Source organism: Primulina eburnea, chromosome 15, assembly GCF_022965805.1.
Source record: "Primulina eburnea isolate SZY01 chromosome 15, ASM2296580v1, whole genome shotgun sequence".
Classification (NCBI taxonomy): domain Eukaryota; kingdom Viridiplantae; phylum Streptophyta; class Magnoliopsida; order Lamiales; family Gesneriaceae; genus Primulina; species Primulina eburnea.
In genome coordinates, this window is record NC_133115.1 from 33,842,894 (window position 1) to 33,856,376 (window position 13,483).

The 13,483-nt window shown below is 35.5% G+C and overlaps 1 protein-coding gene across 3 annotated transcripts; it reads right to left on the reverse strand.

The window, feature by feature from the left end:
* Positions 1–5,305: 5,305 nt before the first annotated feature.
* LOC140815226 (sucrose nonfermenting 4-like protein) lies at positions 5,306–12,848 on the reverse strand. 3 transcript variants are annotated; one of them, XM_073174350.1, is made up of 14 exons: positions 12,724–12,848; positions 12,303–12,629; positions 12,102–12,186; positions 11,653–11,844; positions 11,008–11,142; positions 10,853–10,912; positions 10,362–10,451; positions 9,822–9,956; positions 9,394–9,538; positions 9,119–9,292; positions 6,632–6,695; positions 6,474–6,543; positions 5,808–5,922; positions 5,306–5,691 (listed from the first exon to the last, which is right to left on the reverse strand). In XM_073174350.1, exons 2-14 carry the CDS (start codon positions 12,413–12,415, stop codon positions 5,594–5,596), a joined length of 1,476 nt encoding a protein of 491 aa, XP_073030451.1. In that variant the 5' UTR covers positions 12,416–12,629; positions 12,724–12,848; the 3' UTR covers positions 5,306–5,593. The 3 variants fall into 3 exon arrangements, with proteins under 3 accessions (XP_073030451.1, XP_073030452.1, XP_073030450.1); XM_073174351.1 differs by having other exon boundaries at positions 12,766–12,818; XM_073174349.1 differs by having other exon boundaries at positions 12,303–12,835.
* Between the last annotated feature and the right edge of the window lie 635 nt (positions 12,849–13,483).

Below are 13,483 nucleotides of genomic sequence, written 5' to 3' on the forward strand. Positions count from 1 at the left end.
GATTCCAGCAAGTGTAACCAATCCAGACGCAGGTTCCGAAATTACCCTGAGCCTGAAATCACAAATAAGATCGTTAAGAGGGGGCCAGGATCGGGTGTTCTGGCGTAGCCCCTCCGACGCTCAAATCAGTGACTGAGGATATATGGGGGAGCAGTTAAGGGTGCTGCTGAAAACAATATCTTGAATTCCTAAACATATGCTCAAACCTGGTATTTATAGAAGAATACCTGAGCCCTTGATGAGCTTGTTTTCCACTGGGCTATGGATAGAACAGGGATAATAGGACGATGGATGGATCTGTCTTCCATGGGGTTATATATATATTAAAAAAAAAACCATATCGAATGTTGATGTTTTCCTGAAAGTATCCAATTCACCAGAGGGTGTTTTTGTAATTTAATAAGATGTGACGCGAGAGATTTTAAAGTCACGTAATTGTCAAATAAAAAAGTGTCACGTATCAACCAAAGTTTAATATTTTAATATCTATCACTTGGACAAAGACCACACCTGTTGTTCACACGTGCATCGACGTATTAACCATAAACAAGTTGTGCATAATTCAAATTATATAAAAATTAATAATAATAATAATAATAAACAATATATAAAACTATATTAATTTAATTTCAATTACGCATCTTAATAAAAACTATTTTACGTTATGCTTATTGACAGATAAAGGTTCTCTTCCAATATTCGTTTTAATTTAAAATTTTTAACTGAAGTCAAGTTCGACTTTTATATTTTAAGAAATTTGTATTTGGATCGAGAAATTAATCTCAAATTCTGACAAAAATTTTTCTTGTTTGAATAAATTTTAATTTATATGAATTTTAAATGTATTTCCTATGTATCCAAATAATTTCATAAACGATTACAATATATATAAAATTTGTGTGCGACGGTCTCAAAGTCATATTTTGTGGGACATATCTCTTATTTGGGTCATCCATTAAAAGTATTACTTTTTATGCTAAAATTATTATTTTTTATTGTGAATATCGGTAGGGCTAAACCTCTCACAGATAAAGATTCGTGAGACCGTCTCACAAGAGACCTACTCTACTATATATATATATATATATATATATATATATATATATATATATATATATATATATATATATATATATATATATATATATGCTGGGAAGGTGAGCAGACGCGCCTGAAAAGAGAGTGGGGGAAATCTATTTAATAGAGTGAGCGAAGTCGAGTACGGAGGTTTTTTCAGTTGAATTCTCGTGTGGTGGGAAATTCCACGAAAGACTGTCGTCATGCACGCGTTGGACCATTTAGTATAAAAATATTCCATAAATATAATGGTAAAACTTTAAAAAATATTTATTTGGAAAAATTAATATTCAAATTCAACTTTTATTTACATAAAATGTTGAAAACAGAATGGTGTGAAAATAAATAAAAAATTTGTATAATATACATAGTTGTTAACTGGTTCTACAACGTACACCTTAATAAAATATTTTTATAAATCAATAGTTTTGATATGTCGATGTCTTTTTCTAAGGTAGGATATTTTATTAATTTAATTAAACATTTTCTCACTTCTTATTCGATTCCAAATTAAAATACTTTTTTCAGTCAAAATTAAAATAATGATCACCTCAAATCTCTATATCTTTGATTTATCATTAATTTTTTTTCATATACAATACGTCGGTCGATCGACTGAAGTTTGATTAGTCGTTGAAATGATGTCAGACCTGGTAGATGAAAAAAAATTATAAATGATCACTTGACTTTTAATAGATAGTTAGAGATCTTTTTGAGTATAATAATTTTTAAACAAATGTATGATACTAAACAAGGTAATTAATATGATATATGTGCACAATACACGTATTATGATTACATATATCGGGCAACAATTGACGTTTCAATTTTTTTAAAAAAATACATTTTTAAATAAATCTTACCCTATATAAATACATATTTGTAATAATATTACTATTTTTTTTGCAATAATAATCTTTGTAATGCCCGAGAATTAATCACTGTTAATCAAGGATTATTGACTTATAATTTAACGTGATTACGAAAGGGCCAACTGAGACACGATTTAAGAGAATGTGCGGCTATTTATTTTGAATTTCAGCATGTGTTGCCGAAGCAACACCACACCCGCGCTCAGGAATACACCGCACCCGCGGTGCAATTCCAGTAAGGTAGCAATTTTTGGAAAAACTGAGACCGCACGCGTGGTGAGAACAATACCGCACCCGCGGTGCAGGACCGCACCCGCGGTGCTAACGAGACCGCACCCGCGGTGCGACGTGTTTTGCGAAAATTGTGACACCTCATGACATGCACGCAATGATATATATAGGGTAGGATGCCTTCGAAAATTCAGCAGAAATCGAGAAAAGGTCTGAAGGAATTTGCAGAAAATCCTTACGCCTTTTGCGAGAAATCCGTCCGTCTGATTTTGAATCCGACTTCGGTATTGAGTTCCTGGCAACGTAGTCTACAACTGGACGTAAGTTTTACTACGTTTTGACATGTTTTAGAATTATGATATTTTCAGAATTGAATGGAACTCATATATGTTGTTCTTGACATGTTAGACATCGTAGAATCGAAGTCAGACTAAGAAACGGACTGATTATGGAATTGTTATGAATTTTTAGGGTATATTGATTTATACCAGACAGATTTGAATTGTGATTGGATTACGGATTGTATTGGATATGGGTTATAGATTGTAACTGTTATCTGGTGATATGGTATTGACGGGGATACTGAGTTGGTACCGTTATGCCGTTGATTTTGAATTAAATCAAGATTGATCAGATTGTTATTGAATTGAAAGGTATACTGATATGAGATTATTGGTATTGTCATTGTCAGACAGATTGTGAGTTCAGGACTTCGACTGAGCCAGAAACCGGCGAAAGAAAGGTATAAGTCAATGTGGTATTGGGAGATCGACTTGAGTTTTCCTAAATCACATACTTTACTTTATTGCATTGATATTTGCATTGATTTGACTGATGTACTTATTCTCTGGAATTAGAGATAGCAGGTATCAGATGAGTTATCTTGTGACAGAAGTTCCTGATAGTGGTGGAATCTCCACGGGAACATTGCACGATGTCTCAAGATAATGATATTAGCGATAGAGCTACAGTCCATGACGGATAGGTCAGGACACCAGATGTTTGGTTATATCGAGTAATAGGAATTGGAATTCTTCTATTACGGAATTCGATATAGGAACACCATATTTGGTTATATCGAGTAATAGGAACGGAGTTCCTTCTATTACGGAATTCGATATAGGAATACCACATTTGGAAACCGGGATCCTTAGACTAGGATTGAGTCTAGTCTGACTTGTAGAATTGTAATCATGTTTCAGATCGTGATACAGATTACTGTTACCTGATTACATGCTTTATATTTGTTTATATGATTGCATGTTTCATTGATTTATACTGGGATTTATTCTCACCGGAAGTATCCGGCTGTTGTCTTGTCTGTATGTGTACATGACAACAGGTGAGACAGGATCAGGGTCCAGGAGATGAGGAGAGATCGTGATTAGAGTGGAGGCTCCGGACTTGGATTGTATATAGGGGTTAAACACTTGATAGTAGTTGTTGAACCCTAGTTTGTACTGATTTGTAGACGGTACAAGACTTGTACTTTATTTTATACTGATATGTATATTAGCTTGATTTCACTACGTTCCGCATTTTAAAAAAAAAAAAATTTAGACCCTGTTTTTAATTGACTAATTAGTCCCAATGATGATTAAGAACTTGATTAGCGTCCGGGTCCCCACAATCTTACTATTTAATAATTAAAGTTAGCCATATGCTGACTAATTTCTAATTGATTTGATAAAATTTTATTTAAAATGACAATTATCCCTTCATTATATCATTTTATTGATATATTTTTTTCTTTCTAAAATAGAATTTTTTTTAAATCTTCAATTGTATTTTAACTAAAATTTTAAATTCAATCACGTATGTATGTATTTTTTAAAATTTTATGTAGTATATCACTCATAAAAAATATTAAAAATCATTAATTTGAAAATAACAAAAAATATCATGTTTGAATAAATATTCCAACTATATAAATACATAACACACGCAACAACTGTATACTTACACACATCAACTATATAAACACGCAACATATGACTATACGACAAAGACAACAACAACAACAACAACAATAACAATAATAGTAATAATAATGAAGTAAAAAAAAAACAATAATAATAACAAATAACGAAGTATATATAATTTTCCTATCAATTTATTCGATATAAAGTTATATGATAACATCCAATTTTGGTGGCTTGCCTCTCAGTTTAGGGATGACAATTTTCTACGTAGACTCAAGGCTCCCCTGGGGAATCCTGAGACGGGAAGGGTTTGAGGACTAAATTTCAGGGTTGGATAAATTATTCCAACCGCCTAATTCTGAGTTGGCTCATGCATCCATCATCCAGGCTCATATTCCTTCAGAACTAACCACAAAATGTGTAGCAGCTTTGCCAATGATTCAGGTGAACTATTGGATGAATCCACCCATATCCCCATCCCCCAAAGTTCGCATAACCTTCCTATTAATTAATACTGAAATATAGAGGTGCATGGGTATCGTCAGGAACCAAAAAATGGCACTAATACCTACACAGTGTCATTAGTGAAATTGGACTTCTGTTGATTCATGAATCTTTATAAACACACTAGTTTTTATGCTGATTTTCTTCTCTGAAGCAAATAATTTATCATTGCAACTTTATCAATAAGTTTCGAGTGATTAAATTTTGGAGATGTTATGTAAACATCTGAAAGTGTCGCGAGTTTTGGCTCGATGGAGTCGCTGATCGAAAACTAATTGCTTTCAAACACATCATTTCGATGATTCTCTTATCCAGTCCCCCATCATATTCATATTTCGGATATAAATTTCTTCTGAATTTCAAATACTATATTCATGTCGACAAAACATCACTCATGCCTATTGAAACTACAGTATTAAAATGACCATTGGTTCTTAAAAAGATCTCTCTTTTTTTTCCTCGTATAATTTGTGTAAAAATAATTTTTCAGATTTTCTCTAGTAGTTTTTTTTTTTTAATTCCAGAAGAAGGCATCGGCCTTGACCAGTGACGCGTACCATGACATGACTAGGCAGAATGTATTATATAATTATATCAAACATCAAATAGTTTAAGGTTACAAGGGCTCGACTCTTCCATAGCTGCATTTTTTTACATGTCAATCAAGTTATCTAAAGTGTATCACTACAAGACATAGTAGATCCAAAGCAATATAATACCAGAAATAAAATATTAAAGAAAGATTCGAATCATTCAATCATCCCTCTTTTTCTTTTTTTTTTCTTTTTTCTTTTTTCCCTTTTTCACTAAATTTTGTGCCGCTGATAAATGGAAATCAGACCATTAAGATCAAGAAAACCCCAGTTTCGAATTACATGGCTCGGTTTTCAGCTGATTTAACTTAAAACCCGGCAACGAAAGACGAGGCATCCAATTGTATATATATACGAACAATGCCATCAATGAGATTGTTGTTGCTGACTTTTTTTAACTGCCACCCACAAGAAACCGAAAAATATCACCAAGGGAAATGATACCTTCTACACGTTTACTTCCAGCTTCCACAATAACAAGACGTCTAACGCCTGAACATGAAGAATTAAAAGTAAAACAAGAAGCTAAGTGCTTCGGGTAATCTATAAATGCATAACAAATTAAAGAAATGTTTCATGAAAATCTTTAGTAGGAGACAACAAGCAACCTGGCATGGATAATCTCTCCATCACCTTATGAAGTGGATCAGACCGCAAACACATGTGACACCTTTGACTGGTGTACCCGTACGTCGAAAATGGATCATCTCTGTACTGCAATGCCTATAATTCAAGAGGCCGGAAGGCGATAATAATACCAAAGATCACTGAATTATGCTAGTAAATATAGGGTGGTGATAAGCTTTATTTGTCGAATTTCAAACTCAAAAAACTCATTCAATACTATCCAGATCTAAAAGACAATTCATGTGAAACAAAAGCAAGGAGATCTGGCTTCCGGTATTTCGCATTATCTGCAAGCAAGCAATTTTACGAATTGCACTGCATCCAGAGGAAAAGCTAGCAGCATATTGAAAAAGTAACACATGGCAGCTTGCTACAGTATGCATTTGCTTGAGATAAGAAGTTCGACAAAGGGAACTTGGATGCATAAAAAACCACTCAGTGCATTAATTTAATGTTATAAATTGCAATTAATTTAATGTAAGCGTCTATGATCATCACCCTACCAAGACAAAAATTTTAAATTCTGTTAGCCAGTTAGTTTCTTTTAATGAAGATCTAATTCAAGTTCCATACATGGTAATTGAACACAAGGATTATAGCACGTCTTGGTAAAGCAGAAAAGACGCCAACGTAATAGATGTGCACACCTGATGAATAGTTGTTTCTTCAAGATTAATATGGGTGTAAATTTTGTCCTTTGCCAACGTAGTTATATCACTGGAGGAAAACAAGAAACAAATGGATAGACAATCCCCAAATGTTTTTAAAAATAAAATAAGCATGGCTAACAGTTTGCGTTACTAACCTTCTAGAATATACATCCAGTAACGAGTCATTGTCATCCACAATTGGTATCGAACTAACTTGGGCTGCGTAAGACAGGGTCAGGGTGGAGTCACACAGATATGACAACACGAATCTTCTACTTATACATCACATAATAATAGATCAAAAGGGAGAGTTTTTGGCATACATTTGTCTCATTCCAAAGAAAAATGACGCGACTAAGATCAATGACTTCAGACCAATCAGTTTGATAACGAGCATGTATAAGATATAGGCTAAGGTCTTGTCAAGTAGATTGAAGAAAGTCTTGAGTAATACCATTGCGGAGAATCAGTGTGAGGAAGACAGATTCTGGACTTTTGCCGAATGAAATTGTGGAAGAATATCGACGTAAGAAAAAGAAAGGATGTGTGCTCAAAGTTGACTTGGAAAAGACATAAGATAACGTCGATCGGAGATTTCTAGACTCTGTGTTACGCAATAAAGGATTCGGTAATAGATGGAGGAGGTGGATTAGGGGCTGTGTTTCTAATGTATCTTTTTCAATCTTTATTAATGGAAGGCCGTGTAGGAAAATCAGAGGGGAGAGAGGAATAAGACAAGGAGATCCATTATCCATGTTCCTTTTTAACCTCGTCGTCGATGGGTTGGGGAGGTTGATAGACAAGGCCAGGGCAGTGAATGAAGTAAGAAGGCTCGAAGTAGGGAAAGAAAAAATTGAAATTTCGCATATTCAATTTGCGTATGATATTTTGTTCTTCGCAAAATCACAAAGGCATGTGTTGGCAATAGTGGATATACTCAAATTGTTTGGTACCAATTCGGGGTTGAAAATGAATTTGGAAAAAAGTGTTGTGTTGGGATTGAATTGTTCAGAAGAGGAAGTCGATGAAATGGCATTAACAATCAGGCACAAAAAAGAAAGGTGGCCGATTAAATATCTTGGGGTACCTTTGGAAGGTGATCCTACAAAGATGGATTTTTGGGAATCTGTGGTATCTAAAATGTCCAAGAAATTAGCAAGGTGGAAAAAGTCGTTTCTATCAAGGGGGGCCAACTGACTTTGATAAAGGCCGTGTTATGTGTGATACCATCTTAATTCATGTCTCTCTTTTAAGTGCCAATGCGGGTGGCTAAAAGAATGGAAAAATTGAGGAGGGATTTTTTGTGGGATGGTGAAGACGGGGAAGAGCAGTGTCATGTTGTCGGGTGGGAGTAGGTGTGTAAACCGAATGACAGAGGAGGATTGGGATTGGGGAATATATGCTTTAAGAACAAGGCTCTTCTTAGAAAATGGTGGTGGAGAAGTTCAGTGGAAAGGGAGACGTGGAAAAAAGTAATTAAGAGCATCTATGGTCTTCATGACAATGGGTGGGACATGGGTTTGGCGGGGAAAACGACGTTCAGAAGTCCTTGGAAATTTATCTCTCGTTTTTACCCGGCTTTTCTACAACTGATTAGGGCAGTGCCAAAACAGGGTAATATCATTCGTTTTTGGGAGGATGTTTGGGAGAGGGCCTTGTTTATGACCTATTTCCATCTTTGTTTCAAATTTGCACTTCAACCAACAAACCTATTCGTAACTTTGTAGATGTTGTCAAACAGTGTCAATTCTTCTTCCATTTGGGGTGTGAGGTTTAAAAGAGATTTAAGCGAGGTTGACTTAGGTGAGTTCACTAATTTTAGGAGTCTTAGAGAGAGTCAGACTGGAGGAGGGTATCGAGGATTTTAGAGTTTGGTTGGGGGACCCTTCAGAGTTGTTTTCTGTTAGATTTTTTTACAACTCTTTCTTCCCGATCTCAAATTTCTCGTTTTTCTCCTATTTTCATAATATCTGGAAAGTACACGTGCCACAAAATGTTCAAATTTTCTCGTGGATCTTGGCCTTGGGGAAACTGCCCACATGCGACTCGGTGCAAAGAAGTTGGCCGGACTGCGTTTTATGCCCGCAATAGTGTTGTTTGTGCCGAACGCAAGAGGAAAATCAAGATCATCTACTTCTGCATTGCTCATTTTCGAGTGATATTTGAACGAAAGTTTTAAAAGAGCTGGGTTTTCAATGGGCGTTTCCGAGGAACGCACAAGATCTATTTATTATGAAATCAGGGTGTCCCACAGCAAAAAGACTCTTCAGATTCTGGTATATGATAACTCATTGCATATTTTGGTCGATATGGTTGGAAAGATAACAGAATATTTGAAGATGTGTCGGAGTCTGTGGACTAAGTCTGGAAGAAAATTAAATTCAGGGTCGCCAATTGGACGACAAAGTTGCCAGAGTACAATCATTTATGTATTTCAGACATAGTTAAGGACTAGGAATTTGTATGGTCATGACGATAGTGTGATAGTGTCATAACGTAGTGCTTTAGCGCTTCTCTTGTAACCTTTTTTGCGGATTACTCGTCTGTGTCTATTGTAAAACTTTTCACTATTATAATAAAGTTGGTTTTCTATTAAAAAAAAAATAAGATGGAATTTTTTCAGAAAGAAGCCAGATAGTTACCTTGAATTAATAAATTCAGTGCCGCACTAAGTGAAGCACTTGGTCTCAAGATAGCCAATGGGCGGCCATTCGGCTCTCCAATCTTGGGAACCCAGGTGCCCACAGGGATGGCACAAATTGGCATTTGGAGAACTGGTAATGAACTTAGGGAATGTTTAAAAAAACGACAAATACCTGGAAAACACCCCATGTTAGTTATGACAGGGATGCTATCATTTCCTGAACAGTATTATTCAAATACACGAATGTATGAAGCCCTGATTCAATATCCTCACATTTTAATATTCCAGAAAGAGAAGCAAGATGTAAAAGATGTGGGTGTGATGCGTTCTCCAAAGGAGAATGAATAATGGGAATTGTGGCAACACCATTTTGCAAAATCTTCAAAGCAACTTCATTCAAACTGTCATCTGGTCCAGCCTGAAAACCCTCATCAAATTAACATAAAAGAATGGAGTACATGCTAATTACAGGACAAAGTAAGTAACAAATGAATGAAATGCCAATGCCGGTTGAACGTTTTACATAATCAGATAATCATGGAAGTATCAGAACGACCACCAGCAGAATGCCTGGAGATGCTTTTAAGAATGAACAGATCAACTACCACAGGAATGAAAAGGGCAAAACTATCATTTTATTTATTCGACATGTCCCAAAGCACGGTCTACTTTCTGAATATAACAAAGCCATCCAGACTTACTTGTATGAGTCGTCTTGAAACTGCATCTCCTTGCCCATTAATCTGACCATTCAGATACGACTTTGCATCTTTCCAAGCAGAAATAGTGTGCGTCTCAAGCTCTTCTTCAGTCAGATTGGAACAGTGGCTACCAAGCTGCCAATCACAATGAACACACCAAAGCAGCACATGTCAAGGATTTGGAGCAGATAATCAGCATATATTATTCATTTGAGCCTACCAATACAGAAACTTAATAAAGCCAACTGAAAACGAGTCTCTTTAGGCTTCAAGCAACTTAGAAAACAAGACAAGGGTAGCGCACATGGAGTTGTTCTACTGCATCTTAAGAGGTCCACAAAAGCATTTCAATGGAACAAACTAACATCTCACGTTTTTAAATGCAAATTGAGTAAAGATTTGTTCGAGAAATAAGTTGGTCCATCTCTCTGAAATGGAAAAGGACTGGGGTACGGAGTAGAATCAGGAAAAGTAGGGAATACAGAGGTGAGTGATAATTTATATTTCCTTACAAAGACATAGAGAAGACAAATCTTATACCTCTCTCATAATGAGAATAAAATCCAAGGCACTGAGGACTCCAACGAATTTTCCCTTTGAGAAGTCCCATAAGGGCGCCATGGAGATTCCCTGGAAAGAATTTGGTTGCTCAAAAGATTTTTGTTCGCATCACGATGAAAGTAATAAAAGAAAGCATAATAAATAATCAAAAACTAATATCACATGGGAAAATTAAATGAAGTACACTGATTCTATAAGCATAAAGAAATGTATGTGGAGCAATTGCAGACCCTCAATAAGAAAACACAAACAGTCCCCAATCTTCGTCATATTTCAAGTTGACTACTTCAGTAACTTGAACAAATTACAAGCGGATATCCTTTCATCCGCTACAACATCACGCTGTCTTACGTTATTAAAAAATGACGGCAATAAAACTGATGCTGGTAGATAGTGGTGACCAAATTATTTCGTAGCTAAAACACATTTTGTAACAACTTCAACCTAGCAATTATTATTGTCAAAAGTACCTGCTCATGCAGAATGTGAAATGCTTGCTTTACAGGCAGTTCAACATCCAATGCAATAACCTGCAAACTTATCGAAAATAAATCAATATGACAATTTAAACGAAACGAAATAAATGTAAAATAATTGCAGTAGGACAGACAAGGTCCATCCAGACCTTTCCAGATTCAGGAAGTAACTCATAAGCCAGGTGTGTCGACATGAACACAGCTATACGATGCCGAGAAATCTCTAAATCAGTATCTGATATGCTTGGAAAGGGCTCAGGTGAAGTACCATCTGACAGTCGAACCTGTTGATAGACATTAATTATGATGAGGCAGCCCCTGTAACTTTCAGTATCATGAGCCACCAATCAAACTATGCTACATATTTGGAGGAGAGTGTGCTGGTTTTACTTTGATGCTATGCTATAATATTGGAGACGGATGTGGTTGATTTCGCTAAGATGCCACACTGTAATACGTAAAATAGGGAGTGTTCAAACATTTATTATTTACCAAAACCACTTGGTAAAACCTGCAGTAGTGACGATCAAAATATATCCCAGCTTTGAAATATGGAAACTAATAAAGGAAACCATTATTCTTAAGATTTTTTCCATGCATGACCAGCATACAAACCGTGGAAAGGTAAGAACAATAGGAAAAACAGGAAGGTATGCTCTTTTTCAATTGAAGAAGGGTATGGATGAATTTCTTGATCCAAGATATCCAAACAATATTACAAAGCCATAGCTGCAAAAAATAGCATCTGGAAACAAGCAGTAACGAAAGGAAAGATGTGCGCAATAACTGCATACCACACGCTGAAAGGTCTCATTATCTACATCCATACTGGAACTGGGACCAGAGGGAGGTATTTGAGGGCTTATCATTGCAGGAAGGAAATCAGATTCCCTAGCTAAGAGGACTGTATTCACGGTTCCAATGTTACTACTGACAAAAGGTCGTTGCTCATCATGTCTCCATTCCCCATCAACCACAAATTTGTACTGGAAATAAGCAACAGTATTTAACTTAATGCACAAGCAAACAAATATGGAATCCGTTGAAAATTGCAAATAATTAAAAAGCAAGAGGTGCGATCCCAATTTCAAGGTACAACTAGCTAAATAAATTCCTCAAAGAAGTACACATTTTTTCTTGGCTTACCAACTGAAAAAAATTCTGAAAAAAATTCACAGGCAATTACATAAATTAGCAAGCACTACAACAATTTCGATCCACAAAGCCGAAGTACAGCACCGACCTGGTGATAACCGGGTGGTAAGCTACATATTGTCTGAAACACAGTTGGGCAACCCTCTACCGGGGCCATAGGCCATTGCGTCCACCTTTAGCAAAAATTACCATAAATTACAGAAAATAACTAAGCTCAGAAAACAACAAATGATGAGAATAAAATTGAATAACAAGCATTCAACAATTTTAAATGCTCATGAAATCTCACCCAGTAAACGAGCCGCTGATATACACAATTCTCCCACCATAAGGCCACACGAAACGCGTGGGTATCAACACCATTCCACTTTCAGGCGCAAAATCCATATTAATAGGATACATTAACTCCTAATTACTTGTAGAATTCCCAAAAGAACACCATCGGAATTTCAACAGCGTAAATAATTTCCACACTTGATTGCAAATTGCAAGAGCACCATTGAGCCAAATCCCACAAAATCCAACGACAATGCAGAATTTCACCTTCAGAACCACAATATGACGCAAAGCACCACTTTTCGTTAATCTAAAAATCCCAGACTGTACGAACACAGGCCTAAAAATGAAATCAAGAACGACAAATCTAAGAACACCAGAGGAGGAAACAGCTAGGGAATGCAAGTACGAAGATTAAAATGAGAACTTTATACATAAATCGAGAAGCATTTGATAATTATGATTAGAAGATGAACCAGTGGGAATTCTTTTGACAGAATCAATTTTACCCCCAACCCTAAAATTCCCGATTATTTTTAAGAAATTCTGTGTGATACAAAATTATGATATGGGTCCCGCACCACATCAATTATAAGATTCCCCTATGTGTTGCCAAGTCAGCATTCTCTTCCTTCAGATTATTCTCAGCGCCCCTTATATTATCATGATTTCTCATTAGTCCCCCTGTACTACCGTGAATTCTTATTTTCCCCCTGATATTACCGTTTAATTGTCATTTTACCCTTTATCATCATGAATTCTTATTTTCTTCCCACTAGTAACAATGCAAATGCCAAATGTATCACAATTAATTAAGAATATCTAGAAATTTTCACCATTACTCCTATTCTGAAAGTCTCATACTTTATATATTTTATATTAAATATAATCTTTAATTTTTTAAAAAATAAATTTCATTTATATAATTAATTTATTTTATTTTCAAAGAATATCATGTCTGTCGTTTCACGCATACCATGCATTTTACTTCTCTTTTTTTCATTTGGATTTGATCATTATCCTACCATATTCATTCCTTTTGCCGTCTGTCTCTATATTCATAAAATGAATGTTATCTGAAAAACAATATTTGATCTTTAGACCGATGAAATGGTGTTGTCTCACCTTGCATTGCATCCCTTTGAATTCTTTTGGTGGTTTAAGTTAATTATTTCCATTTGAAGTTATTTTTTA

Excerpts from the sequence above, each read along its gene's own strand:
- LOC140815226 (XM_073174350.1), bottom strand. The coding sequence starts at position 12,415 with ATGTATCCTATTAATATGGATTTTGCGCCTGAAAGTGGAATGGTGTTG. Across the intron at positions 6,696-9,118 it reads ACTGAATTTATTAATTCAAG|CCCAAGTTAGTTCGATACCA; the intron begins GTAACTATCTGG and ends TGTCTTACGCAG. Across the intron at positions 5,923-6,473 it reads AAGAAACAACTATTCATCAG|GCATTGCAGTACAGAGATGA; the intron begins GTGTGCACATCT and ends CTTGAATTATAG.